Source organism: Bos javanicus, chromosome 19, assembly GCF_032452875.1.
Source record: "Bos javanicus breed banteng chromosome 19, ARS-OSU_banteng_1.0, whole genome shotgun sequence".
Classification (NCBI taxonomy): Eukaryota; Metazoa; Chordata; class Mammalia; order Artiodactyla; family Bovidae; genus Bos; species Bos javanicus.
In genome coordinates this window covers 29761277-29785882 of record NC_083886.1, presented here as the reverse complement: position 1 = coordinate 29785882, position 24606 = coordinate 29761277, and the positions used below count along the sequence as shown (strand labels likewise).

Genomic DNA, 24606 nt, shown 5'->3' with positions numbered 1-24606 from the left:
TAGATGGCATCACCGACTTGATGGACATGAGTTTGAGCAAACTGTAGGAGATAGTGAAGGACAGGGAAGCCTTGGGTGCCATGGTCCATGGGGTCGCAAAGAGCTGGACACGACTTGGCAACTGAACAGCAACAGCATCAGGTTAATATTAAAGAATGGATAGTTTGAACTCCCCTGGAGGTTTAGTGGTTAAGACTCTGCACTTCCACTGCCGGGGTGGGTGGGTGGGGCCTGGGTTCGATCCCTGGTCAGGGAACTAAGGTCTCACAGGCCAAACAGTGTGACCAAAAACAAACAAAACACTGAGAGTGAAGAGTTGACAGTTTTTAAATTTTTAGAAGAGTGCCTGGCACGTAGCAAGCATCATAGAAGCACTTCTTAAATAAATCTAGACGCCCCTTCCATGTGGGAGAAGCCTTGGTCCCCTGGTCTCCTTTCCATTCCACACACAGACTTTCTGCACTTTCTCACCACTTACACTGTCTCTTATTTTGCAGAACCACCTCTTTGCAGAAAAACAACCAATTTACTTTCCATTCTGCTGCCTGAGACAACCACATCCTCCTCTTACACACACCCCAGGCTCCCATGGAGAGCTCAGGTCAGTATGGCAGGGGGGAGAGGGGTCTGCAGGGTGGAGGAGGCCCCTCTTGAAGGTGAGAAAGCCCCAAGGGCTGGCAAGGCCACCTCCACCCAGCCCGGCTGGGAGATCCCCACTCAGCTGCCCAAACGTGACAACATAGTTGAGAGATGGACATCCATGCACTTGTATGAGTCCCAGCTGCTGGCAGATCACTCAGCTGGACACTGGGAGTAATGACAGTAAAAGCCAATATGTATTGCCAAATACTTGCATTTATTTAACAAAAATCTCCATGGCACTTACAATATATCAAGTAGTGGAAACAGCACCCAACAAATATTAACTTGTTGAGAGACAGACAGCATTATTGCCTTCATTTTCCAGAAGAGGAAAGTGAGAGAGGACACACAGATAGTATGTGGTCCAATCAGGATTTGAGACGGTGGCATCACTGACTCAATGAACATGAGTTTGAGAAAATTCTGGGAGACAGTAAAGGACAGGCAAGCCTTGCGTGCTGCAGTGCATGGAGTTGCAAAGAGTCGGACATGACTTAGCAACTGAAAAACGGCAATCAGGATTTGAACCCAGCAATCTAGCTCCAGCGTCCAGACTGTGAATGACTTCACTGTGGGCTGCCTCATGCAAACATCAGAAGGATTCTGCGAAGTAGGGATATCAGTACAATTGTCCTCATTTTACTGAAAGAGAAACAGGCTCAGAGAGGTTAGGTAATTTGCTGGAACCTACATAGCTGGTTGGTGGCAGAGCTAGGATTGGAACCTACGCCTGGCTAATTCCAATACCCAGACTCTTCTCCGTGCCCCTGGGATAACAAGCAGAGATGACATCAACTAAGATGTACATCAACTAATGTTCGTCCAGCAAGTGAGAAACCACTCCTCCCGCCACCAGGCATAGACTCTACTGTCATTGAAGATCCCTGTCTCGGGGAATGGTAGGGGACACCCTGAAGCAGGCACAGCTACCAGCTTGTTGTCATTTCCAAGACAAGTAACCTTTCCACACCCTGCTTACCCTCGGAGAGCTTTACCCAATCAGAAGACGCTTCAAACCATGACCCCCCCAATGAGAAGAGCTTCAACCAGTGAATCACCCAATGAGAAGAAGCTTCAATCAGTGAATCCCCCAATGAGAAGAAGCCTCACCAGTGAATCTTGGTGTCTCAGTATTCCTGGTTGTCTTTAACCAGCTGGGGTTTGGGCTGGGAGGATAGGGGTAGCGGAGCACTGTGAAAGTCTCCTAAATATTTCAAAATATTTCAACTTACTTTGCACTCACTTGAATTACAGTTAAGACCCACCATGCTGTGTTTTAAGAAGAGAGGTGTACTGATAAACTTTCTTTGGATACAAGCAATAGAAACCCATATGATTCATTTAATTTTCAAAAATATAGCAGAGCATGGAAGGAACGACTGAAGCACCAGGCAGCAGTAAAGACAAGGAACAGAGTGGATCTGCCACCGGGATAGGAAAAGGGAGGTTTTCTTCACTCCAGTCCATCATCCACACAAGGGTCACCCAGAGGGCGAGGAGAGCCTGTTGGCCAGCTTGGTTCTGTGCCACTCCAAGGCCAGTCTCACTGAGATTACAGTGAGTAAAGAAGGCTCCTGGGCAGGCAGGACCACCAGCATCCACTCTCAAAGATGCGACAGATGGCCCCCACCCTCCCAAAGTTCAGTGGGTGAGAGAAACATCCCCAAATTAGGATGCTTGTCTGGGAGCGAGGAAGAGTTTTCTCATCCCGACTAGGACTGCAGTTCTCCTGGCTGACGTCCCAAATTACAGTTGTTTTTTTATATTGCTCCACCTTTTTACAGTCCTCAGAGTCCTCTCATCCTAGGGTCAAGAAGAGGGGCTCCAGAGAAGGAAGATGTTTATTTTGAGGGCAAAAGAGCAGTGTTTCAAGGGCACCAAAGGTATTGCTGTTTTGTCATTCCTGAGAACAGGGGCAAGATTGCAAACCTTTTCAGAACCATCTGAGCCTTTATTCCACATGCAGGGAAGGCGGAGGTCAGGCACAGGATGGAAGAGGAGCATTAACTGTGTTACTCCAGTCAGTGGCGCATCTGGATGCTAAGCACATAAATGTCAGTGAACAACTGAGGGGCTTCCCTGTGGTCCAGTGGTTAAGACTCCGAGCTTCCCCTGCAGCGGGGGGCAGCTTTGACCCCTGACCATCCTGACCCTGGGAGCTTCATTCTGTGTTGCACCATGTGGGATCCTTCCTTGTGGCCTGCAAGCTCTGGATCTTGTGTGCTTGGTTGTCCCACAGCATGTGGGTTCTTAGTTCCCTGACCAGGGATCGAACCCAGCTCCCTTGCATTGCAAGGCAGATTCTTAATCACTGAACCACCAGGGAAGTCGGGACCTTCATTCTGAATTCAGGGATGATTGTCCTCTGTGAACTCTGAGCATCTTGTCATTTCATTCCTTCCCTTACAGATCAGTTATCAGATCTCCAGACTAAGACAGCGATTCTCATTAGAATTAGGTTAATTCTGTAATCCTGTACATTACAGTCTCCTGGGGAGCTATTTTAAAAAATTGATTATTAGTCCCCACCCTCAGATATCTGATTTTTTTGGTTTGGGGTGGACTGTGCATTGGCAATTTTGAAAGCTCTCCAGGTACTTCTAATGTGCAGCCAAGGTTGGGAACTAGGTGAAAAGACAACATCCAAGAGTAGGTTGGGGAGAGATTTGATTGTCTTAGGATTGCAGGGCAACAGAGAGCTGGCACTGCCAAGTCCTAGGTCAGCTTTGAATGGCCGGAAATTGAGGAGCAGACCCCAGACTAGGGGGTCCCGCTGCGGTCAGGACCCTGTCAGCTTTTCTTCTCCTTTCCTTCCTCCCTATTGTCTCTTTAGCTGTGATAACATCTACGCTGGTTGGAGAGCTGGGAACCGGTGTGTATGCATGTGTGTGGTTCGTCTCTCCACCTTCTTTTCTTTTTTCTTTTTTTAACTTTTTGGCCATGCTGCATGGTACTCGGGATCTTAGTTCCCCAACCAAGGGTCAAACCCAAGAGTCGACCAAGGGCCAAGCCCCCTGCAGTAGAAGCATGGATTCTTAACCACTGGACCACCAGGGAGATCCTATGGGAAATTTTTTTCAGGCAACTTCATCAGGGGGGTTTATTTGTGCATTCAAGCCCCAGGCACACATAGGTAGACACATGCCCACGGTTTCACCCGGGTACACCCTCTTCTTTTCCCCAGTGAAGAGGTGAATGGTCGCACATAAGATGACAGCTTTAAAGGAAGAGCAATTGGCAAAGAGAAAGCTCTGCTCCAGCAGCTCTGTGACCTTGCAAAAATCACCTCTCCCCTCTGAGCCTCATTTCCTCATCTGTGAAATGGGAAAAGAGTCAGCTCCAGGGCCCGTCTGGGTCTGACCTTCTGTGGTTGGAGAGGTGACAGAGGCAAGGGTCAGGTCTGTCCCTCTAGATTGCGCAAAACAGGGAGAACAGTATTTATTCTGCCGAACTCACAGGGCTCTGCCCAGAACCCAATGAACCCAACACACCAGAGAACATTTTGTATGTCCCCGAGTCAGAGAACAGTAGCTGCTATAATAAATGACCTCAGTGTCCGTGGATCAACACAAGAAATGCTTATTTCTTACCCAGGTGGCTCCTCAATACGGGCTACAGTCTTTCAGGGACTGAGATTTCTTTCCTCTTAGGGACCATCATCATTTCTTCCAAGCTCATGGAGGACAGGACAGAGGGTTTTATGGCCACACCTGAAAATGCTACATACCACTTCCACCGCATGCCATTGGCCAGAACTCAGTCACATGACCCCCATTGAGCCACCACAAGGGGGTCTGGGAAATGTAGTCTTCTCATCTAGCCATGACAAAAATCAAATTGGTTTAACATGTACCATTGTCTTGCTACACCTACACAAGACTTTCTATGTGTCTACCTTTCACGTGCTATTTAAATGTTAGGTATGAATAGTAATCTGGATACCTGATAGTTATATCCTACTCCTGAGTGGAGGGGAGGATAAGGAATGTTGTTTATTTAGTGGCTGTCCCGGATCAAGAATGATGTCAGAGGGAGTCCCATGGTGGTCTAGTGGTTAAGACTCTGTGCTTCCAATGCAGAGATTCAGGGGAGATGGGTTCAATCCCTGATTAGGGGACTAAGATCCCATATACTGTGTGGTAGGGCCAAAAACCGAGAAGGCAATGGTACCCGACTCCAGTACTCTTGCCTGGAAAGTCCCATGGATGGAGGAGCCTGGTAGGCTGCAGTCCATGGGGTCGCTAGAGTCGGACACGACTTCATTTTCACTTTCACTTTTCACTTTCATGCATTGGAGAAGGAAATGGCAACCCACTCCAGTGTTCTTGCCTGGAGAATCCCAGGGATGGCGGAGCCTGGTGGGCTGCCATCTATGGGGTCGCACAGAGTCAGATACGACTGAAGCGACTTAGCAGCAGCAGGGCCAAAAAAAGATAAAGAAGAATGATGACCCTGAGATATTTGAGGCATGAGAAATACTTTTGTGGGCTTAATCAACTGCAGTCCAGCTTCCAGCTCTAGTTTTCCGAGGTCAGGACAGATTCCTGTGTCATTCACTCGGGGCACCACCCCCAGCTCTTTGGTATCCTGTGAGAAGCCCAGAGGTCACAAAGTCTGGATGATGGAAACATCTGAATGTCTTCAGTCCACGGTGGCTGCAGCCCCCAGAACAGTCTGGTCAGGCTTGTGTGGTCCATCAGGAGACAAGGGGCTCCTCTGGGGACATTCCTGCACCCTGGCCAAGGTGGCCCAGGAGACCACACCAGTGGCACTCAGGTGCACAGAGTTTAGTGCTTAGCTCCCCCCATCTGAGATCTCTGCCACCACCCATCAGCTTTGTCCCAGCCAGCCCTGGTTTTCCTCCTTCCTGGGGTCCCCACAACCCTTGTGCCCTCACAGTCTTGGAGAATCTGACCTCCTACCCTCAAATTGCCACTTTCTCTCTCTCTTTTTTTTTAAATTGGAGAATAATTGCTTTATAGTGTTGAGTTAGTTTCTTCTGTACAGCATGAATCAGATGTAAGTATACATGACATCCCCCTTGCTTTTAAGTCTCCCCTCCACCGCCCCCCATCCCACCCTTCTAGGTCATCACAGAGTACCAAGTTGAGCTCCCTGTGTTATACAGTAGATTCTCACTGGCTATCTGTTTTTAAACACGGTAGTGTATAATTCAAAAAGATACAGGTACCCCAGTGTTCATGGCAGCACTATTTACAATAGCCAGGACAGGGACGCAACCTAGATATCCATCAACAGATTAATGGATACAGCAGTTGTGGCACATATATACAGTAGAATATTGCTCAGCCATTTTTTAATGAAATGAAATGAAATTGGGTTATCTGTAGTGATGTGGATGAACCTAGTAGAGTCTGTCATATGGAGTGAAGTGAGTCAGAAAGAGAAAAACAAGTATCATATATTAACGCATATATATGGAATCTAGAAGAACGGTGCTGATGAACCTGTTGGCAGGGCCGGAATAGAGACACACATGTAGAAAGTGGACTTGTGGGCAACAGCGGGGGAAGGAGAGGATGGGTCGAATTGAGACAGTAGCGTTGACATCTATATGCCAGTCTTCTTTTTAACAAAAAGCAGCAGCCTTCAACCCATCCCTCTGAGACAATCCAGCGTGATTGTCTCGATCAGACAGCCAGGGGTCTCAAGGCCAAGGGGCCGAGGAAAGGATGTAAGTAAGGGAAACAAGGAGAGTGATCGCTCTGAAGCCCTGAAGGAGCCATGCCCTCTCTCAGGAGGGCAGCTGCTCCCCAGCCCCTGTCACTGGCACCTGGGGGAAGAATGCATGCCCAGTGTTGACAGACTTTCCAGAGATGCCAGGAATTCGAGCTTTCATGCAAAATCTCCTCATTTGTAAATGTTGGGAGCTAGTTCAATTTTTTTCCCCAAAGACACTCTGCAAGCCCAAACAAGACATGTCTGCAAACCAGATGTGGACCGAAGCCTGAGTTTGTTCCGGCTGCCCAGACTTTCGAAAACAGGGTTTATTTAGGGGTTTTCTCCCGGGGCTACTGGCAGAGTTTGTTTTTTCTTTTTTTAAACTTCTCTATTTTTCTTTGAAACATAAAAACATAACTCCCTGTGCAAAACAGCAGGGGAACCTAAGGCTCCAAAGACAAAGTTTTGGCTATGCTTTTAATGAGTGAGGAAAACACAGTTATTAATATCACAGTTTTAAGTCTCTTGTGTGGTCCATGTTGGGGTGGTGGGGAGAGGGAAGAAAGAAGAGATAGAACGTGGCATATTTTTAAAATAACACACCCTGTGCTCAGCGCTTCAGTCATGTCTGACTCTTTGGGACCCCCCCACACTGGCCCCGACCCATGGACTGTAGCCCACCAGGCTCCTTGGAATTTCCCAGGCCAGAATACTGGAGTGGATTGCCATTACCTTCTCCAGGGGATCTTCCCGACCCAGGGATCAAACCATGGTCTCTTGCATTGCAGGCAGATTCTTTACCACTGAGCCACCGTGGGAAGCTTAACTCATCCTGCATTAACTCATCCATCTTCATGCCAGGTGGAACTAGGTAGATGGAAGGACTGCTTGGGACAAGCCTTCTTGCCAGGCGAAATAATTTCCTTGCCAGTTTGGGGAGATGCTGCACTGCCCAGCAGAGTGGCCGGGTGGGCTAATGTGGACTGGAACACCTGCCCACTTCCTGCTCTGAGCCCAAAGGAGACTCAGACCCCCTGCCCTGGGCAGGGGGGTGAGTGAGAGGCCGGAGGAAAGTGAGAGTATCAGAGATGCTGGGCGACCCCAGGCTTGCAAGGGTCCACGCCAGAGTCACGGAAGAGTGAGTCCATGACTGTGACAGCATGGGGTGCCTTGACCTAAACAAACTCTGACTTCTGGGCTACAACCTGCTGGGTTTTTAGATTTGTCCTCTCTAACTACCCTGGTGGCTCAGATGGCAAAAAGCCCGCCATCAATGCGGGAGACCTGGGTTTGATCCCTTGGTCAGGAAGATCCCCTGAAGCAGGGCATGGCTACCCACTCCACTATGCTTGCCTGGAGAATTCCACAGACAGAGGAGCCTGGTGGGCTACATACAGTCCATGAGGTCTCCAAGAGTCGGACACAACTGAGTACCTAACACTTTCACTTTCACACCTTCGTCCTACCTACTTTCTTTTTTTTTTTTTGATTTTTATTTTTTTTTAATTTTTTTTAAATTTTATTTTATTTTTAAACTTTACATAATTGTATTAGTTTTGCCAAATATCAAAATGAATCCATCACAGGTATACATGTGCTCCCCATCCTGAACCCTCCTCCCTCCTCCCTCCCCATACCATCCCTCTGGGTCGTCCCAGTGCATTAGCCCCAAGCATCCAGTATCGTGCATTGAACCTGGACTGGCATCTCGTTTCATACATGATATTTTACATGTTTCAATGCCATTCCTACCTACTTTCAAAGGAACCCGAGGAGATTAAAATATATGTTTGTAAAGCAGGAGCACCCCCAAAGGAGTAAAGGAAAGAAATCTCCATCTCTTGAGATGAGCAGGGTTTTGAGGCAGGGCCTCCATGTGGCTGTAAGTTTCCTGACAGCTCAGGCAAAAGCGGAACCTGTGGCGGTGTGTGGTTTGTACTGACAACCGGAGACTGCACTGACAACCTGAGACAGCACTCCCCTTGGTTGGAGCTGATTTTAAAGGGGAATTGATGGCACAGGGGTGTCTGCCGTACTTCCTGTGTTGGTCCCGATCCTCCAAGAAGCAGACAGTGGAGACAAGATTGAACATGCAAGGCTTCATGTGGGGAAACACCTGTGGGACAGAAAACGGACAGGGAGCCGGTGAGGGCTGGAGGAGTGAGCGCTCAGACTGTGGGGCAAGCCCAACACTGAAAGAAGGAGAAAGGGAAGAAGGGCTGGGTGGAAATGTGCTAGACTGACCACAGGCTGGGGAACCCCTGAACCAGAGTCAACCGTCCACAAAGGTTCCTGAGGATGAGCTGGCTTTAGAATCCCTGCTGCTGTCTGTATTGGCTGGAAAGTGATGGATTTCACAGCCCGACAGCCCCAAGCTCCTGGATCCCTTAAACTCCTTGTAGTGGGAGATGAGTTAGGTGCATTTTCGCAGCTACCACACTTTCCAAATGTCAGTTACCATCTCCAGAGTTTTGCCATGTCAGCACACTGCTGTTACAGGGAAAAAAAAAAAATTCTTGACACTTGTTAAAATCCTAACGGGCTTCCCTGGTGGCTCAGTGGCAAAGAATCCACCTGCCAGTGCAGGAGACTGGGGTTCAATTTCTGGTCCGGGAAGATCCCACGTGCCAAGGAGCAACCACGCCTGAGTGTCACAACTACTGAGCCTGCGCTCTGGAGCCCTTGAGTCCGCAGCTCCCGAGCCTGCACGCCGCCAAGTACTGAAGCCGCACACCCTAGAGGCCGTGCTCTGCAACCAGAGACTAGCCCCCTGGTCGCCACAACTGGAGAAAAGCCCACAGCAACAAGGAAGGCCCAGCACAGCCAAAAATTAATAAAAAAGTAAAATTATATATGTATAAAAAAAAAGCCCTAAGGAAGACTTTATTCAAGATGATTGCAATAGAGAAGGGGGATGAGGCTCAGCTCTAAATAAGGCAAAGACCTAAGGGGATTTGCAGTCAACAAACAGAGGGAGAGGTTGGTGGGTGGAAAACTATTTACTAACAAAGGACCTCAGGGCTGGGGGATTCTCGATAGATGGTCCTAACAGGACTCTTGCTGGAGGCAGGTTGAGGAGTTACCCATCAAAGGTGGGGAATAGAGAATTTGATAATTGAGCCGGGGCTTCTCGAATGACTGGCAGAAGGACTCATTCTAAAACTGGGCTGGGAGGCCAGGGACAGGACAGGGGCTGTGCTGAGAGCCTAGCAGAGAACAAGGCTTCGAGGATCCCAAGTTTGGTCAGGGAGGGAGTCGTTGTCACCTCCTGCCATTTATCTCATGTATTTCTTTACTGCTACTGCTAAGTCACTTCAGTCGTGTCCGACTCTGTGCAACCCCAGAGACGGCAGCCCACCAGGCTCCCCTGTCCCTGGGATTCTCCAGGCAAGAACACTGGAGTGAGTTGCCATGTCCTTCTCCAATGCATGAAAGTGAAAGTGAAGTCGCTCAGTCGTGTCCAACTCCGAGCGACTCCATGGACAGCAGCCTATCAGGCTCCTCCGCCCATGGGATTTTCCAGGCAAGAGTACTGGAGTGGGGTGTATTTCTTTAAGTTGACTTGAAATTTTAGCCTCTTCATACTAGTTGAGGAACTAGTTACATATTTTTTCTATATATTAAAATTAGCGCACAGTTTCTCAGATTTGGGGATCACCTGTGTACCACTGAAAAGTGTCTCATGGGACTTCCCTGGCAGTCCAGTGGTTAAGGCTCTGCGCTTCCACTGCAGGGGACAGGGTTTGATCCCTGGTAAGGGAACTAAGATCCCCCATGCCTCATGGTGCGACCAAAAAGAAACAAGTGGGATTGTCCCACATATCTTTGGCAGTATATATACCTCACCCTGAGATACTCTGGTTGTACAAAGAACACAAACATGCTGATCAAAAGGCTGTTTCCCAGCCCTGGCCAGGATGCAGGCTGCCAGCTCTAAGTTGATTGCTTCTGGGCTCCTTTTGAGGCTTGAAGAAGAGGCTAAGGACATTCTCAGGGAAAGAGGAGGTTGTGGGGGAGGATAAGGCTGGGGCAGCTGAGCCTCAGAGCTCCCAGCCTGAAAACCTCCCCACCCCCACCCCCTCTACCCCCAACCCCAGATGTGGAGCTGGATCTCCAGCGGAGCGTGCAGGCTGTGCTCCGAGAGCTCAGCGCCCAGGCCCCTGCCCTGCAGAGCAACCGAGGTAAGAACCAGCAGTCCTCCGTGAGCTCTGTTGGCTCCCCCACTACCCTGTCACCACCCCAGCCAGCTCTGCCCATGCATTCTCAGGAAAGCGCCCCGACCCGGAGCTCACAGGATGAGGGGGACTTCCAGCCAAGCCTCCATCCTGCTGGAAGTCCTTGGGGCCTGAAGGACCCAGATGCCTTCTCTGCCCACTGGCTCACCCTCCCAGAGACCGTGGCAGAGCCCATGAGGGGTCTGCCATCCTCTTTCTTAACCACCTTCTCCAACTCCCCTTGTAAATAAGATTCCCCTGGCACTGCAGGCCCCAAGGACTCCCTGGCACGTGGCTGAGCTCCAGAAGCCACGTGCACACACCTGTCCCCACTAGCACCTCTGTCCTTTCTGCCCTGGGAATTCACCGCCCACTGGGGTGAAGATCAGAGCTCCCCCATGTATGAGAAGCCCAGCCATGGGCTCAGAGCCCGGCGCCCAAGGCGGTGGGGGGCAGGGTCAGACCTGGGGCTCTGGGGCTCCAAGTCTCAGGGTCCTGCTCAGCACTGCTCCCACCCTCTCCCGGCCCAGGCATGTGGAGGTGGTCCCTCCACAAGAAGGTTGAGCGGGATCCTGGGAAGAGCCCGATGCTGGTCCGCATCCTGCTCAGAGAGCTGGAGAAGGTGGGTTCTCGCTCAGAGAGTTGGGGAAGGTGGGTTCTCACTCAGAGAGAGGGTGGGTTCTTGCTTGGAGAGCTGGAGAATGTAGGTTTTCGGGCTTCCAGGAGGGGATGAGAGCAAGAAGGACCATGTCTGCTCATCAGCCCCACGTTCCCTGCACTCTGGTCTTTTGGTTTCTACCGTATTTCTCCCTCTCCTGTACTTTCCCATGAGCAATAGTATCTGCACATTGATTCCCACTGTTTGACTTGAGTTAACATCTTTCAGAAAGAATCTCTAAAACACCACCATAAATGGAAAACCCATGTCACTCGACAGAAACAAAAAGCTCCTATAAACATAAATGTATAACTACTAAGAATTGTCAAAGTTATAATCATCCTTCTCACCACCCAGTGCTCTACGCCTGGGAAAGCTGCACTCAAAGGGGCCTCCAGGCTGGGGACTCACCTGCCCTTTGCTGCCAGCTGCTGCCCCTCCCCCATGGAGGTCCCTGTTCCCCTTCCCCCACACCTGGGCTCCCGCACCTGTGTGCCCTCCCCACCCCCACTGCTCTTCTTCTGCCAGGGCAGGCTCTGGCCCCTTTTCCACACCCCTTGGCCTGGTGGGACACTGCCTTCCACCCCATCTCCCACTGGGATGAAGCAAGTCCCCCTGCCAGCCTCCAGCCCCCTCCATGCCCTGTGCTCTCTCCTGTCTTCCAGGCAGAAAGTGAGGACGCCCGCCACATCATCATTCCTTTGCTGCACACTCTAATGTACGTGCTCACTAAGGTGAGCTGGGGCTGAGGGTCTGGGTGGTCCTGGTGACCCGCAAGTGACTGGGCTGGACACCCAGGAAACACCAGGTCTCTGCCTGGCAAGCCTGGAAGAACTCTAGTACTGCCTGCCCCTACCTGACTTCCTCCCTTAGCCCTGCCTTGCCCTGAAACATGAAGAGATGAAACTGGGGAGGTGGGGGGCAGGGGGTAAAGGTGCAAGCCCAACAGAGCAGAACGGTTGGGAGGAGAGTTGATTTGCCGGAGGAACAGGATGGGGATGAATTCCCATCTTGATAAACGTGAATGGAGTGTCTTGCATGAGTGCATACTAAGTCGCTTCAGTCGTGTCTGACTCTTTGCAACCCTATGGACTGTAGCCCACCAGGCTCCTCTGTCCATGGGATTCTCCAGGCAAGAATACCTGCGTGGATTGTCATGCCCTCCCCAGGGGATCTTCCCAACCCAAGGATTGAACCCATGTCTTTTGCATCTCCTGCATCGGCAGGCGGATTCTTTATCACTAGTGCCACCGGGAAACCTGAATGGGGTGTCAAGAGGGGAGGAGTCTTAGAGATGATGGGAGAAGAAGCTAAAGGTGTAGACTTGAGAGGGAAGTGTGAGCCCAGGTCTCTGGCTCTTCTCCCATCCCATCAGCCCACCCCAGCCAGGGCCCTTTGTGACCAGGGCTCTGGGCACCCTGACCGCTCCCTCTCACCCAGGCTACAGGCATCACAGAAGAGCTCCACCGGAGAACATATGCCTTTTGCACGAGGTTGCTGACCCTGCCCGCCCCCTACTGCACGATTGCCCTGGACTGTGCCATCAGGCTGAAAACGGAGACGGCGGTCCCAGGTGAGAGCACCCCCAGCTCCACCTGAGGTCTCGCCTTCCTCTCACGATTCCAGGCAGCTCGAAAGCTCCAGCAGCTTCTGGGAAAGTGGGGAACAGGGGCCAGAGACTCAGGGACTGGTTTAGGCTGAAGCAGTTGCTCTGCAGGGACGCTGTACCAGAGGCTGGTCATTGCCGAGCAGAACCTGACGAGCGAGCTGTACCCCTACAGGGAGAGGTGAGTGACCCCAGCCAGTGTGCTGCCACCGGGAGGATGAGCCAGGAGGCTGGACGGAGAGGAGCCCCAGCAGAGCTGCTCATTTGTCCAGCCGTGGGGGATGTCCTCCAGGGGGGAAGGGACGTCCTCCAGGGGGAATGGGGTGTGTCCTTCCTTGGAGGTCCCGAAGAGCAGTCAGGTCTTTCTTCTTGGCCTGGATTCAGAGCTGCTCCACTCATATGCAGAACGTGGATGTGAGCCCTGGGCCACGCTGCGGTTCCATGGCTCCGCCTTCAGCCTGCCCTTGGCTGTGATGTAGCTTCAGGCAGCCGGGAGTGGCTCCAGGATTTAAGTAGTTCAGGCCACAATCACACCATGAGGTCTGGGCTGTGAGTGCAGCCCCTTTTGATAAGATTGAGGACACATCGTTGCTTGTGCTGGAGAGAGCAGCTGGTGGGGTTGGGGGTGGGGCAGGGAGTGCAGAGCCTCCTCCCCGCAGGTAGCTCTGCTAACCTGGTACTAAAAGGGGCAGCCTGGGGCTCAGTGTTCATGGAAGTGCGGGGAGTGGAAGGGACCCAGAGGACCTGGCATCAGAGAGCCTGGGTGGCAGTTGGGTATGGAGGAAAGGGTGGGTGAGGCTGGTTTTCTGGTATGATGAAGGCGATGAGAGATGGGGCTCACTTAAGGTTTGGAGTTCCAGTTTCAGTGAGAAGGATATACAGTCCCTCCTGGAGGATAGCGGGGTCACTGGGGCACAACGCTGAGGCGGAGAGTGACATTTCAGTTGGAATTTCCCTAGACAGGAGACTAGAGGGTCCCCAGAAGGACCAGGTGCCCCCCCAAAGGACTGTGCCTGCTCTTCTTTGCCACAGTCCCCACCGCTCCCTAGTGTTATCCCTCCCTAGACTTTTGAACTCGAAGCTCCTGTTTTTGGAGGAAGTAAACAACTTGGGAGGAGTCTGCAAGGCTCTGAGGGTGCCCCTCCAGTGGCCCTCCTCCCCACGGTCATCCTCATCAGCCCCCGGCGCCCCCACCTCTGCCCTCAGAGTGTTCCTCTTCGTGGATCCTGAGCTGGTGTCTCCCTCCGTGTGCAGTGCCCTGCTGCTGGAGATCGAGGCGGCCAGCGGGCAGCAGACGCCGGAGGCCTGCATGCGCCACGTGGTCTCCCACGCCCTGCAGGCAGCGCTGGGGGAGGCCTGCCATGCAGGCGCGCTGCAAAGGAAGCTGCTGGTAAGGTCACTGCCCTGTTCACCCACATCCGTTCTCCTCTGTCCATACCACCTTTTCCCCCTTAAGCCAAATATAAATACACATTCACTAAGGAAAATTGGGGAAAAAAATGCAGATGAGCCAAGAAAGAAAATAAAAATCACTCACACCCCTCTACTCAGTCATGTTAGCAATTAACATTTGGTATATTTCATGAATAATAATGATGGTGGCCATCATAAAAACCACTGTTTTTGTTTTCAAAAAATATTTATTTATTTGGCTGCATTGGGTCTCAGCTGCAGCACACGGGATCTTTTAGTCGGGGCATGTGGGATCTAGTTCCCTGACCAGGGATGGAACCCAGGCTCCCTGCTTTGGGAGCAAAAGAGTCTTAGCCACTGGCCCACCAAGGGAATCCCAGAACCAGTTTTTTGAGCATGTCTTGGGTTCCAGGTACCATGTAGACATTTTACATGTGTCACCTTAAAACACCACTACACTGTGAAACAGATGTACTTATCAAAACAAAGGCACAGAGAAGCCGATCACCTCCCTGCGGTGACACAGATAAGAAGTGGCTCTGCCTGGATGTGAACCCGGGTCTATCTGACTTTAAGCCTGTGTTTGGTTGCCTTCCAGCCCCACCCCTGCCCCATCACTGAAATATGCCATATGGAAATGTTTTCCTTGGAAAGCTGTGCTTCTAACGGGGCAGAGAATTCTCTCTCGTGAACATGCTGTCATTCCTTTAACTGGTTTAACTAGTCCCTCGTTCCTCTTGTGGGCATTTAGTTTGTTTCCTAGCTTTCCTTTCTGACTCTGCCTCTCTGACAGCTCAGTTGGTAAAGAATCCACCTGCAATGCAGGAGACCCCAGTTCCCTTGGGCTTCCCTTGTGGCTCAGTTGGTAGAGAATCCACCTGCAATGGGGGAGACCTGGGTTCAATCCCTGGGTCGGGAAGATCCCCTGGAGGAGGGACAGGCTACCTACTCCAGTATTCTGGCCTGGAGAATTCCATGGAGTCACAAAGAGTCAGAATCGACTGAGCCACTTTTACTTTCACTGTTCACTAGCTTTTCTCTCTGTCTCAGCCTCAGCCCCTATCCACAGCCAAGACCGCAGCAGATAGACATTCTCTGGCCGGGGTGGCCCCAGGTGCTGGATTTCTTGGGCAAGGGAGGATGCCAGAAGGGCCAGTCGGAGTCTGCACAGGGTGGGGCAAGGTGCTGGCCCTGGGGAAGGTGGATTGGCGGGTGGCTCTGTGGTGCAGTGCTGCCGCTGCAGGAGGGGCTGGCTCCAGAAGAGGGGTTGCCCTTGGGGAGTCCACGATCCTCTGCTTGTCCTGCCCCAGGAAGTGGGTGTCTGTTCTTTCTTTGCCCATCAAAACACACTGGAGGCATTACTCTTCCTCCTCTTGTGTTCCATTCTCCGTATCCTGAGCCCTACATCTTGGGCTTTGATGCGTGTCTTTTGTGTACCGCTGTTTAGTTCAGTCGCTCAGTCATGTCTGACTCTTTGCAAACCCATGGACTGCAGCACACCAGGCTTCCCTGTCCATCACCAACTCCCGGAGCTTGCTCAAACTCATGTCCATTGAGTCAGTGATGCCATCCAATCATCTCATCCTCTGTTGTCCCCTTTTCCTCCTGCCTTCAGTCTTTCCCAGTATCAGGGTCTGTTCCAAGGAGTCAGTTCTTCACATCAGGTGGCCAAAGTATTGGAGCTTCAGCTTCAACATCAGTCCTTCCAATGAATAATCAGTGTTGATTTGCTTCAATATTGACTGGTTTGATCTTGCAGTCCAAGGGACTCTCAAGAGTCTTCTCCAACACCACAGTTCAAAAGTATCCATTCTTCAGCACTCAGCTTTCTTTATGGTTCAACTCTCACATCCATACATGATTACTGGAAAAAACCATAGCTTTGACTAGACAGACCTTTGTTGGTAAAGTAACGTCTCTGCTTTTTAGTATGCTGTCTTGGTTGGTCATAGCTTTTCTTCCAAGGAGCAAGTGTCTTTTAATGTAGTAGCTGCAGTCACCATCTGCAGTGATTTTGGAGCCCCCCCACAAATAAAGTCTGTCACTGTTTCCACTGTTTCCCCATCTATTTTCCATGAAGTAATGGGACCAGATGCCATGATCTTAGTTTTCTGAATGTTGAGCTTTAAGCCAACTTTTTCACTCTCCTCTTTCATGCCCATCAAGAGGCTCTTTAGTTCCTCTTCACTTTCTGCCATAAGGGTGGTATCATCTGCATATCTGAGGTTATTTATATTTCTCCTGGCAAACTTGATTTCAGCTTGTGCTTCATCCAGCTTGGCATTTCTCATGATGTACTTTGCATATAAGTTAAATAAGCAGGGTGACAATATACAGCCTTGATGTACTCCTTTCCCAATTTGGAACCAGTCTGTTGTTCCATGTCCAGTTCTAACTGTTGCTTCTTGACCTGCATACAGATTTCTCAGGAGGCAGGTCAGGTGGTCTGGTATTCCCATCTCTTTCAGAATTTTCCACAGTTTGTTGTGATCCACACAGTCAAAGGCTTTAGCATAGTCAATGAAGGAGAAGTAGATGTTTTTCTGGAATTCTCTTTCTTTTTCTATGATCCAACGAATGTTGGCAATTTGATCTCTGGTTCCTCTGCCTTTTCTAAATCCAGCTTGAACGTCTGGAAGTTCTCAGTTCACCTACTGTTGAAACCTGGCTTGGAGAATTTTGAGCATTACTACGCTAGCATGTGAGATGAGTTCAGTTGTGCAGTCGTTTGAACTTTCTTTGGCAATGCCTTTCCTTGGGATTGGAATGAAAACTGACCTTTGCCAGTCCTGTGGCCACTGCTGGGTTTTTCAAATTTGCTGGCATATTGAGTGCAGCACTTTCACAGCATCACCTTTCAGGATTTGAAATAAACCTTAAACTGTGTCGGCTGCTTTCTGTCACCTTTTCTCTAAAAGCACCATCCACACCATTCCTTTGTGGTTGCCCACTGCTTGGACCCGCTGAGGGCTCTCGACTCACTCCTCCCACCTCACCATCTGGACGTCTCTCTTTCTGTAACAGTCCTTTTGGGGATTCACTGCACACAGCCACATGATGGAGGAATGCACCCCCAACTTGTACCTAAGCCCCAGATTTATTTATTTAGCTATGCTGGATTTTAGTTGTGGCATGTGGGATCTACTTCCCTGGCCAGAAATTGAGCCCAGACCCCCTGCTTTTAGCCACTAGACCACCAAGAAAGTCTCCCCAGGCTGGTTTTAGCACAGACACCGAAGGGCCCTACTGTGGGCTGCTGTCCTGTCTCCCTGCACTCGGCCATGGCTCTCGGGGAGAGGGGAGGGGAACACTGACCAGCCTTCCTGACCAGAGTTCATCAGCTGACCCGGCAGTCCCCGTGCGGCCACCTGCGGCTCTGCAGATGGTTTCTGGTCACCAAACAGGCCGTGGTCAAGTCGCCATTTTGACACAACAATGTCAGATACGTCAGTGTTGCAGGAAGCGGGATCCCTTCCAGGGTCCAAGAGTGGACTCTTGTCCAACGCTGGGAAATGAGTAGTCCAAGGAGACACACAAGCTTACCAAGCAAGAGACTATTGGGAAGGCACCAGGTAGAGAGCAGTAGGGTAAGGGAACCCAGGAGGACTGCTCTGCCATGTGGCTCGCAGTCTAAGATTTTGTGGTGAGGGGGTTAGTTTTGGGGTTGTTTCTAGCCAGTCAGCTTGATTGGCCCATAGTCTGACTCAGGGTCCTTCCTGGTGGCACACGCATCTCTCAGCCAAGATGGACCCCAGTGCAGAGGATTCTGGGAGGTTGGTTGTCTCCACCCTGTTTTGGCCTCTCCTGAATTCTCCCGGTTAGTTTTATTGGGACCTCCTGCTGTGAGACCACTTAGGCAAGCAGGTCTCATCCTGCCTGACCAAGGCATGTTGTTTCAGCCAATGGTTCCCGAACATAAGAACATTGGCTTTTGTTTCTCAGTGATGCAATCAATAGAGCATCTCAGGCCTCACTCCATGACTGAATCAGATGCGCCTGGGGCTCAGGGATAATTGGCTTAGGAGTGAGGCTGGGCAGAGTCTGAGGGCATCGAGATGGGGAAGGATTGGGAGGTGCCCGGTCAAGAATGGAGTGGGGTTCAGAGCTGGAATTAACGGGTGCCTGCACTATTTTGCTACAGAAAAAAAAAATGCTGAAAATGAAAGCTGTGTTTTTTTTAAGCACAGTCAGCCTGTTATGCCCTCTCCCTCACTTTATCTGAGTGTCCATTTTAAGGAATAGAGAATGGGGGGAGGGGCCAAAGAAGTGCCAGAAGAGACATAGGGACTGCATCATCAATCTGAAGTTAGAGACCCTGAGAAGCTTGGAGTTAAGGGGTCCTCAAGGGCCCCCTGAGACCCCCCACCCATTCTGGGTGCACCCAGACTGAGGCCTGGCCTGGGACGGCCCACTCCCTGAGACCCCAGCCTCCTTACCTGGAATTCTGCTCCTGGAGAAGCTGTAGGGATCCCATGTCCAGTCATACCTGCTGGCTGGAGGACAAGTGGGGCCTGGGAGAGGTGGCCCAGCCAACCACAGTCTGGTGGCTAGGCCATATCTGGCCAGCAGACCACATCCTGTCTGCGAAGGGCCTGGTCCAACCCTCAGGTAGGGAGTGGGGGAAGTAGACTGGTCTCCCCGCATGTCCACAGAGTCAGCTGACAAGGCCTCTAGGCTTGAAGGTCAGCTTGGGACGACAGTCTGTCTCCCTGACACACTGCACCGTGTTCTGCCTGCTGGAGACGGGTGTCCAGGTGGGGCTGCCCCGTGGCAGGTATCCACAAGGCTCGATCCTTCACTTCCTTTACGCCTTTACTCAGAAGTTACCGTTCACTGAGGCTCCTCCGGTCACACTATCTAAAACTTCAGCCCTCCCCCAGATTTCGCATCCACTCCCTGTTTTATTCTCATTACTGTTATTTATCATACTGTACATTTCACTAATTTTGTTTATTATTTCCCCACCCCCACTCATGCTCACATACGAAGAGATGCACTATAATATAAGCTGGGCTTCCCAGGTGGCTCAGATGGTAAAGAATAAGCCTGCAATGCAGGAGACCCAGGTTCGATCCCTGGGTTGAGAGGATCCCCTAGAAAAGGAAATGGCAGCCCACTCCAGTCTTGCCTGGAGAATTCCATAGACAGAGGAGCCTGGCAGGCTACACAGTCCACGGGGTCACAAAGAGCTGGACACGACCGAGAGACTAACACTTTCGCTATAAGCTTTCACTTTCAGTATAAGCTACATGGAGACAGGAATTTTTAAAATATTTGTTTGGCTGTACCGGGTCTTAGTTGCCACAAACGGGATCTAGTTCTCAGACCAGGGATCGAACCTAGGCCTGCTGTATTGAGAGCTTGGAGTCTTAGCCACTGGACCACCAGGGAAGTCCCCAAGACAGGGATTTTTATGTTTTGTTTACTACTGTACCCTGGAACTTAGAACAGTGCCTGGCACCTAGTGGGTACTTGGTAAATATTTAATTAATTCACTTATAATCAATTTGTAAGATGAAGCAACAAGATGAGATGGTCCCCAAGGTCCCTTCCAGCTCTGATTCCTTGTCCCTGTCATCACTTGTGTTCACTCAGTTGATCATTCAGCAGGAATTTATTGGAACCCTCAATAGTCAGAATGACCCTCTGTTCCTGAGCCCAGGAAGTTAAGACTTTGCTCAGCAGACCCCTAGCATGGAAGAGAGAACAAGTCCTGCAGTGCCCACCTGTGTCAATTCTTTGGGTCCCGCATCCTCAGTGATGAGCTGGGATTAGGTGGGGAGTAGGGAGTAGGACACAGCCTGAGAATGGTGATCCAGGGTGGTTGTCAGGTCAGGGCGGCAGGACTGTACCCCTGGAGACCGAGCCTGCGGTGCTGGAGAGCGTGGTGCTGCTCTTTCAAAGAGGGAGGAACTCTTTCAAAACCTGTTTCTATTAAGGGGAAAGGCTCTGGTGCTTTACCCTTAGCCTCTTTTTTTGCTTTTAAAGAATTTTTTTGATGTGGGCCATTTTTAAAGTCTTTATTTAATTTGTTACACTATTGCTTCAGTTTTATGTTCTGGTTTTCTCACCCCGAGGCATGTGGAATCATAGCTCCCCAACCAGAGATGGAACCCACACCGCCTGCTTTGGAAGGTGAAGTCCTAACCACTGGACTGGCAGGGAAGTCCTCCCCTTCAGCCCTTTAGCACTCGCTAATCTACCTTTTTCAAAAGAGAAAGCAAGCTTCTAGCTCTAAAGCCTTGGCAACCCATAGTACCTGGCTAGAATTTAATAACAGAACTTTGTGATCATTCCCTGGTGGCTCAGATGGTGAAGAGTCTGCTTGCAATGCAGGAGAGCCAGGTTCGACCCCTGGGTCAGGAAGATCCCCTGGAGAAGAGAATGGCAACCCACTCCATGATTCTTGCCTGAAGAATCCCATGGACAGAGGAGCCTGGCTGGGTACAGTCCATAGGGTTGCAAAGAGTCAGACAAGACAGAGTGCTTAACACTTGTGACTAATATATTCAGCTTGCTGCTGCGGCTAAGTGGCTTCAGTCGTGTCTGACTCTGTGCGACCCCATAGACGGCAGCCCACCAGGCTCCCCTGTCCCTGGGATTCTCCAGGCAAGAACACTGGAGTGGGTTGCCATTTCCTTCTCCAATATTCAGCTTACTTATTTTCTATTTATGAGAAGTGACTGTAGCATTTTTACTTAGAGCAGCAATATAAAGTTTCCTTTTGATATAATTTTGAACCAAAGAAAAAGTGCACCGATTTAAAGAAAAGTAATGATTATAGGTGGTATGTCAAGGCAGTATAGGAGTGACAGATGTTTAGGAAATATGCAGCAAGTGATGTATTGAGCACCTACTGTGCCAGCAGATGTAATAGGGGTTGGGGAGCTGTAAACGAAACAGACAAAACTGCCCCCTTCCTGGAATTTACGTCCTAGTGACGGCAGAACAGTGATCCAGATGCTTGGTGACATTCCGAGGAGGGTGGGCGTCAGTGTCATCCCTGCCCCCCTGGGTTCCTGGTCGCCAGCCATCCCCCCACAACAGGAAATGAGGGGCCGAGGGGAGCCCCTCCCCCCAGTTGCAGAGAGCATCAGGCAACAGCGGGTCCCTGGATGTAGGGAGCAGAAGCTATCCTGGGGAATCTCCTCCAGGTGTCGGGGCAGAGGGGAGGTGCCACCAGGCCTTGGGTGCACCTGCGGACTGGGCGGAGCAGGGGCGGGAGGTGCTGGGCCAAGGCTCAACCTCTGATGCTCCTTCTCGGCAGGCCAGCTCCCGCCCCGCCCTGGAGGGCTATTTCCACGCCGTGGTGACAGCAGTGGAGCAGATGGCCAGAGAGCCCAGCCCTAGCCGAGAGGGCCACCTGGAGAGGCTGGAGGAGATTTACTGCTCGCTGCTGGGGCCGGCGGCCGCTGCCAGGGGGCGCTGCGGCGGTAAGAGGCAGGCGCGGTGAGCTGCGATTCGGGCACCTGCAGGGGGCGCCAAAGAGCAACTCTAAACCAGCCGGGAGTGGGCCAGTGTGGCTGAAGCTGGGGTGGGATACACAGCAGCTTCCAGGAGCCTAGGGCCTGAGGATGCTCAAGAACTTGAAGGTCTTGGGTTAATATGAAAGTGGGTAATTTGGTCATGATAACAGCTGACACCTACTGGGCACCTCCCTACACCCCAATTGCTGTTCTCAGCAGTTTACATGGTGGTTTAGATTCTATGACGTGTCCGACTCCAGCGACCCCATGGACGCTAGAATACTGAAGTGGGTTGCCATTTCCTTCTCCAGAGGATCTTCCTGACCCAGGGATTGAACCTGGGTCTCCTGCATTGCGGGCAGATTCTTTACCGACTTAGCTACAAGGGAAGCCCTTGAAACAGTTTGCATAGATTAAATCAATTAATCCTCACAGTAAATTACTTATGAAATAGAAAGCATTATCTCCATTTTACAGATGAGAAAACTGAGTTAGAAAGAGGCTATAAATCTTGCCCACGGTCACCTACCTCCTAAGTAGCTGAACTGAGATTCAAACACAGGCTGTCTGGTTCTTAGGTGTGTGGTGTTAGTTGCTCAGTCATGTCTGACTCTTTGCAACTCCCTGGACTGTAGCCCACCAGGCTCCTCTATGAAATTCTCCAGGCAGAAATACTGAAGTGGGTAGTCATTCCCTTCTCCAGGGGATCTTCATGACCCAGGGATCGAACCCAGGTCTCCTGCATTACAGGGGAATTTTTTTTATCATTTGAGTCACCAGGGAAGCCCATCAGTATATTATAATAACCAATGTGCTTCCCATGCAGAGGTCACAGGTTCAATTCCTGTTCAGGGTACTAAAACCCCACATACCTCTCAGTGCAGCAAAAAAATAAGTATTCTGTATGCTGATTACCACATGGAAATGCCTATTCATAAAGCTCCCCATCCACCCAACCCTACGCCCAGTCCCAAAGCTGGGCCAAACCCTGGAGCAAACCTGGCTTTGCTCTTCTCGGGTACCACATGCTAACTCAGAGGTAACTCTGCATCGGCAGGACAAAACCTGTCTGGACTGTCCCCACCATCTCTGCCATATCCAGACACCTGCTTCCCACCCAGACTTGCCCAGCACATCTTACTGACCAGCCAGCACCCCCGTTGATCCCTTGCTTCTAGAGGGCAGCATAAGACAGTGGTTATGGGCACCACATCATGGGTAAAAGCATGGACTCTGGAGCCAGATTGCCTGGATTTAAATCCTGGCTCTGCCCTTCCTGTCTGACCTCAGGCCAGTTACTTGACCTCTCTGTGCCACTGATTCCTCCTCTGTAGTGCAGATACTTTTCCCTGTGACCCTGGGTCGCTGGTAGGACCTGGTGAGATGACAAGCGAGGTGAGAACAGTAGTAAGTGTTCCATGAACGTGGGTTGCTCTCCCCTGAGGAAGCTGCGGCCTCGTTCTGGAGGGAGCCGTGCTCTGGGGAAGTTAAACCCGAAGGCTGCCCGTTAGGTATGCCCAGTGTGCGGCCAGTAAGGTCTGGGGAGGGAATGACTCCCGGGGCTGGAGTGTCAGGAAGCTTCTGGATGGAGGAGTGGGGATCAGCTGGCCCTGGTCTCATCCCTGGATGCAGGCTTCCCACTGCACTTAGTACTTGGCCATGAGTCCGTAACATCCCCTACAGGAGCAAACGTTAATGGAGCATCTATTGCACCCAAGCTGCTAGAGAAGACCCTGAGAAAGCCAGAGGCCTCTCCCCCTGGTCTGCTCGTGGACAGTGGGAAGGGCAGCGTGGTGGCAGCGGGGCTGGGGTGGGACCGCAGTGGGAGGGGCCAACAGCGGGAGAAAGGGTTGGGAAGGATAAAGTGGGCTGGCTTGAGAAGGGTCCTACGTTTCCAGCTAGGAAGTTTGCAGGAAGCAGGAGCCGCTAGGCGTGCTTGGGTTGACCAGGGGTGTTAGCTCCGATGAGCTGATGGCGGCAGAGAGGCAGGGGAACTCAGCAAGGCCAGACATGGGAGGGAGCGGGTCTCTGCCATTTCCTCTGGGCCCCCTGACAGGGGCTGGGGGCGGGAGCGGGGCAGAGAAGACTCCCACAACCCTCTCCTCCGTGGTCTCCACAGCCTGCTCCTTCCTTCAGGTGACTCCCTCCAGGACGGGCCGCTGAGTGTCCCTCTGCCCAGCCCCCGCATCACCTTCCACCTGTGGACTGACGAGGAGCAGCTCTGTAAGTGCCTTGGACCTCCACGGGGAGCGGGCTGGAAATAATGGGGGATATGCGTGTGCGTCTGTGTGTGCATCTGTGTGTTTATGTGTGTGTCTCTCGTGCTGGTGTCTGTGTGTCTGTGTGCACTGTGTGTGTGTCTATCTCTGTGTATATCTGTCATAGTGTCTGTGTGTATGTTTATGCCTGTGTGTGCCTGTGTGTGTCTTTGTGGGTCTGTGTGCATCTGTGTATGTGTCTGTGTTATCTCTGAGTGTCTGCTTGTGCATCTGTTGTGTGTGCCTGTGTGCATCTGTGTATGTCTGTTTGCATGTGTGTCTGTGTTGTCTCCGTGTGTCTATGTATCTGTTGTGTGTGTCTGTGTGTGTGCTCCTTGCCCCTTGAGTTGTCTGCAGAATCTGAAAAGCATTTTCTCTGTGTCAGAGCAGCCCCGTGCATTAGCCTCTGGTCACGTGTGTCCAGAAAGTTCCACACACCATGTTGATGCCAGTAGACAGTGCATGCCCTAAGAAGGAGGCAGGCACCAAAGAAAGCTGTGGTTCCTGGAGCAGGAGGGGGCCCACACTTCCGCTCCATGCTGGTGTCGGTCCCCTTTCCCCCCCAGGCCCTGCTCTTCTCAAGGGAGGGGGAAGTCAGAGGGGCAGGTTGTGGTGGGCAGTGCCAGGCTGGTGAACCAAATTCCAGGTCCACACAACCCTTCATGCA

At 51.3% G+C, this 24606-nt stretch overlaps 1 protein-coding gene and 1 long non-coding RNA gene across 6 annotated transcripts in view; one reads left to right on the top strand and one right to left on the bottom strand.

Moving 5' to 3' along the window:
• Nucleotides 1–211: 211 nt before the first annotated feature.
• PIK3R6 (phosphoinositide-3-kinase regulatory subunit 6) overlaps nucleotides 212–24606 on the top strand; it is a 39696-nt gene continuing 15301 nt past the window's right edge. Inside the window, exons 1-9 of one of the 5 annotated variants that reach the window (XM_061391031.1) lie at nucleotides 212–601; nucleotides 10422–10505; nucleotides 11069–11160; nucleotides 11862–11930; nucleotides 12637–12769; nucleotides 12914–12983; nucleotides 14009–14192; nucleotides 21483–21648; nucleotides 23818–23904. In XM_061391031.1, the coding sequence (XP_061247015.1) occupies nucleotides 589–601; nucleotides 10422–10505; nucleotides 11069–11160; nucleotides 11862–11930; nucleotides 12637–12769; nucleotides 12914–12983; nucleotides 14009–14192; nucleotides 21483–21648; nucleotides 23818–23904 (898 nt within the window). In that variant the 5' untranslated portion in view covers nucleotides 212–588. Of the gene's footprint in view, nucleotides 602–10421; nucleotides 10506–11068; nucleotides 11161–11861; nucleotides 11931–12636; nucleotides 12770–12913; nucleotides 12984–14008; nucleotides 14193–21482; nucleotides 21649–23817; nucleotides 23905–24606 lie in introns of those variants that run through there. The other 4 variants (XM_061391028.1, XM_061391029.1, XM_061391033.1 and 1 more) reach the window with 4 other exon arrangements.
• LOC133232071 (uncharacterized) lies at nucleotides 836–4479 on the bottom strand. The gene is made up of 2 exons (XR_009731295.1): nucleotides 4233–4479; nucleotides 836–1284 (listed from the first exon to the last, which is right to left on the bottom strand). It is a non-coding gene; the product is annotated as an uncharacterized LOC133232071 (long non-coding RNA).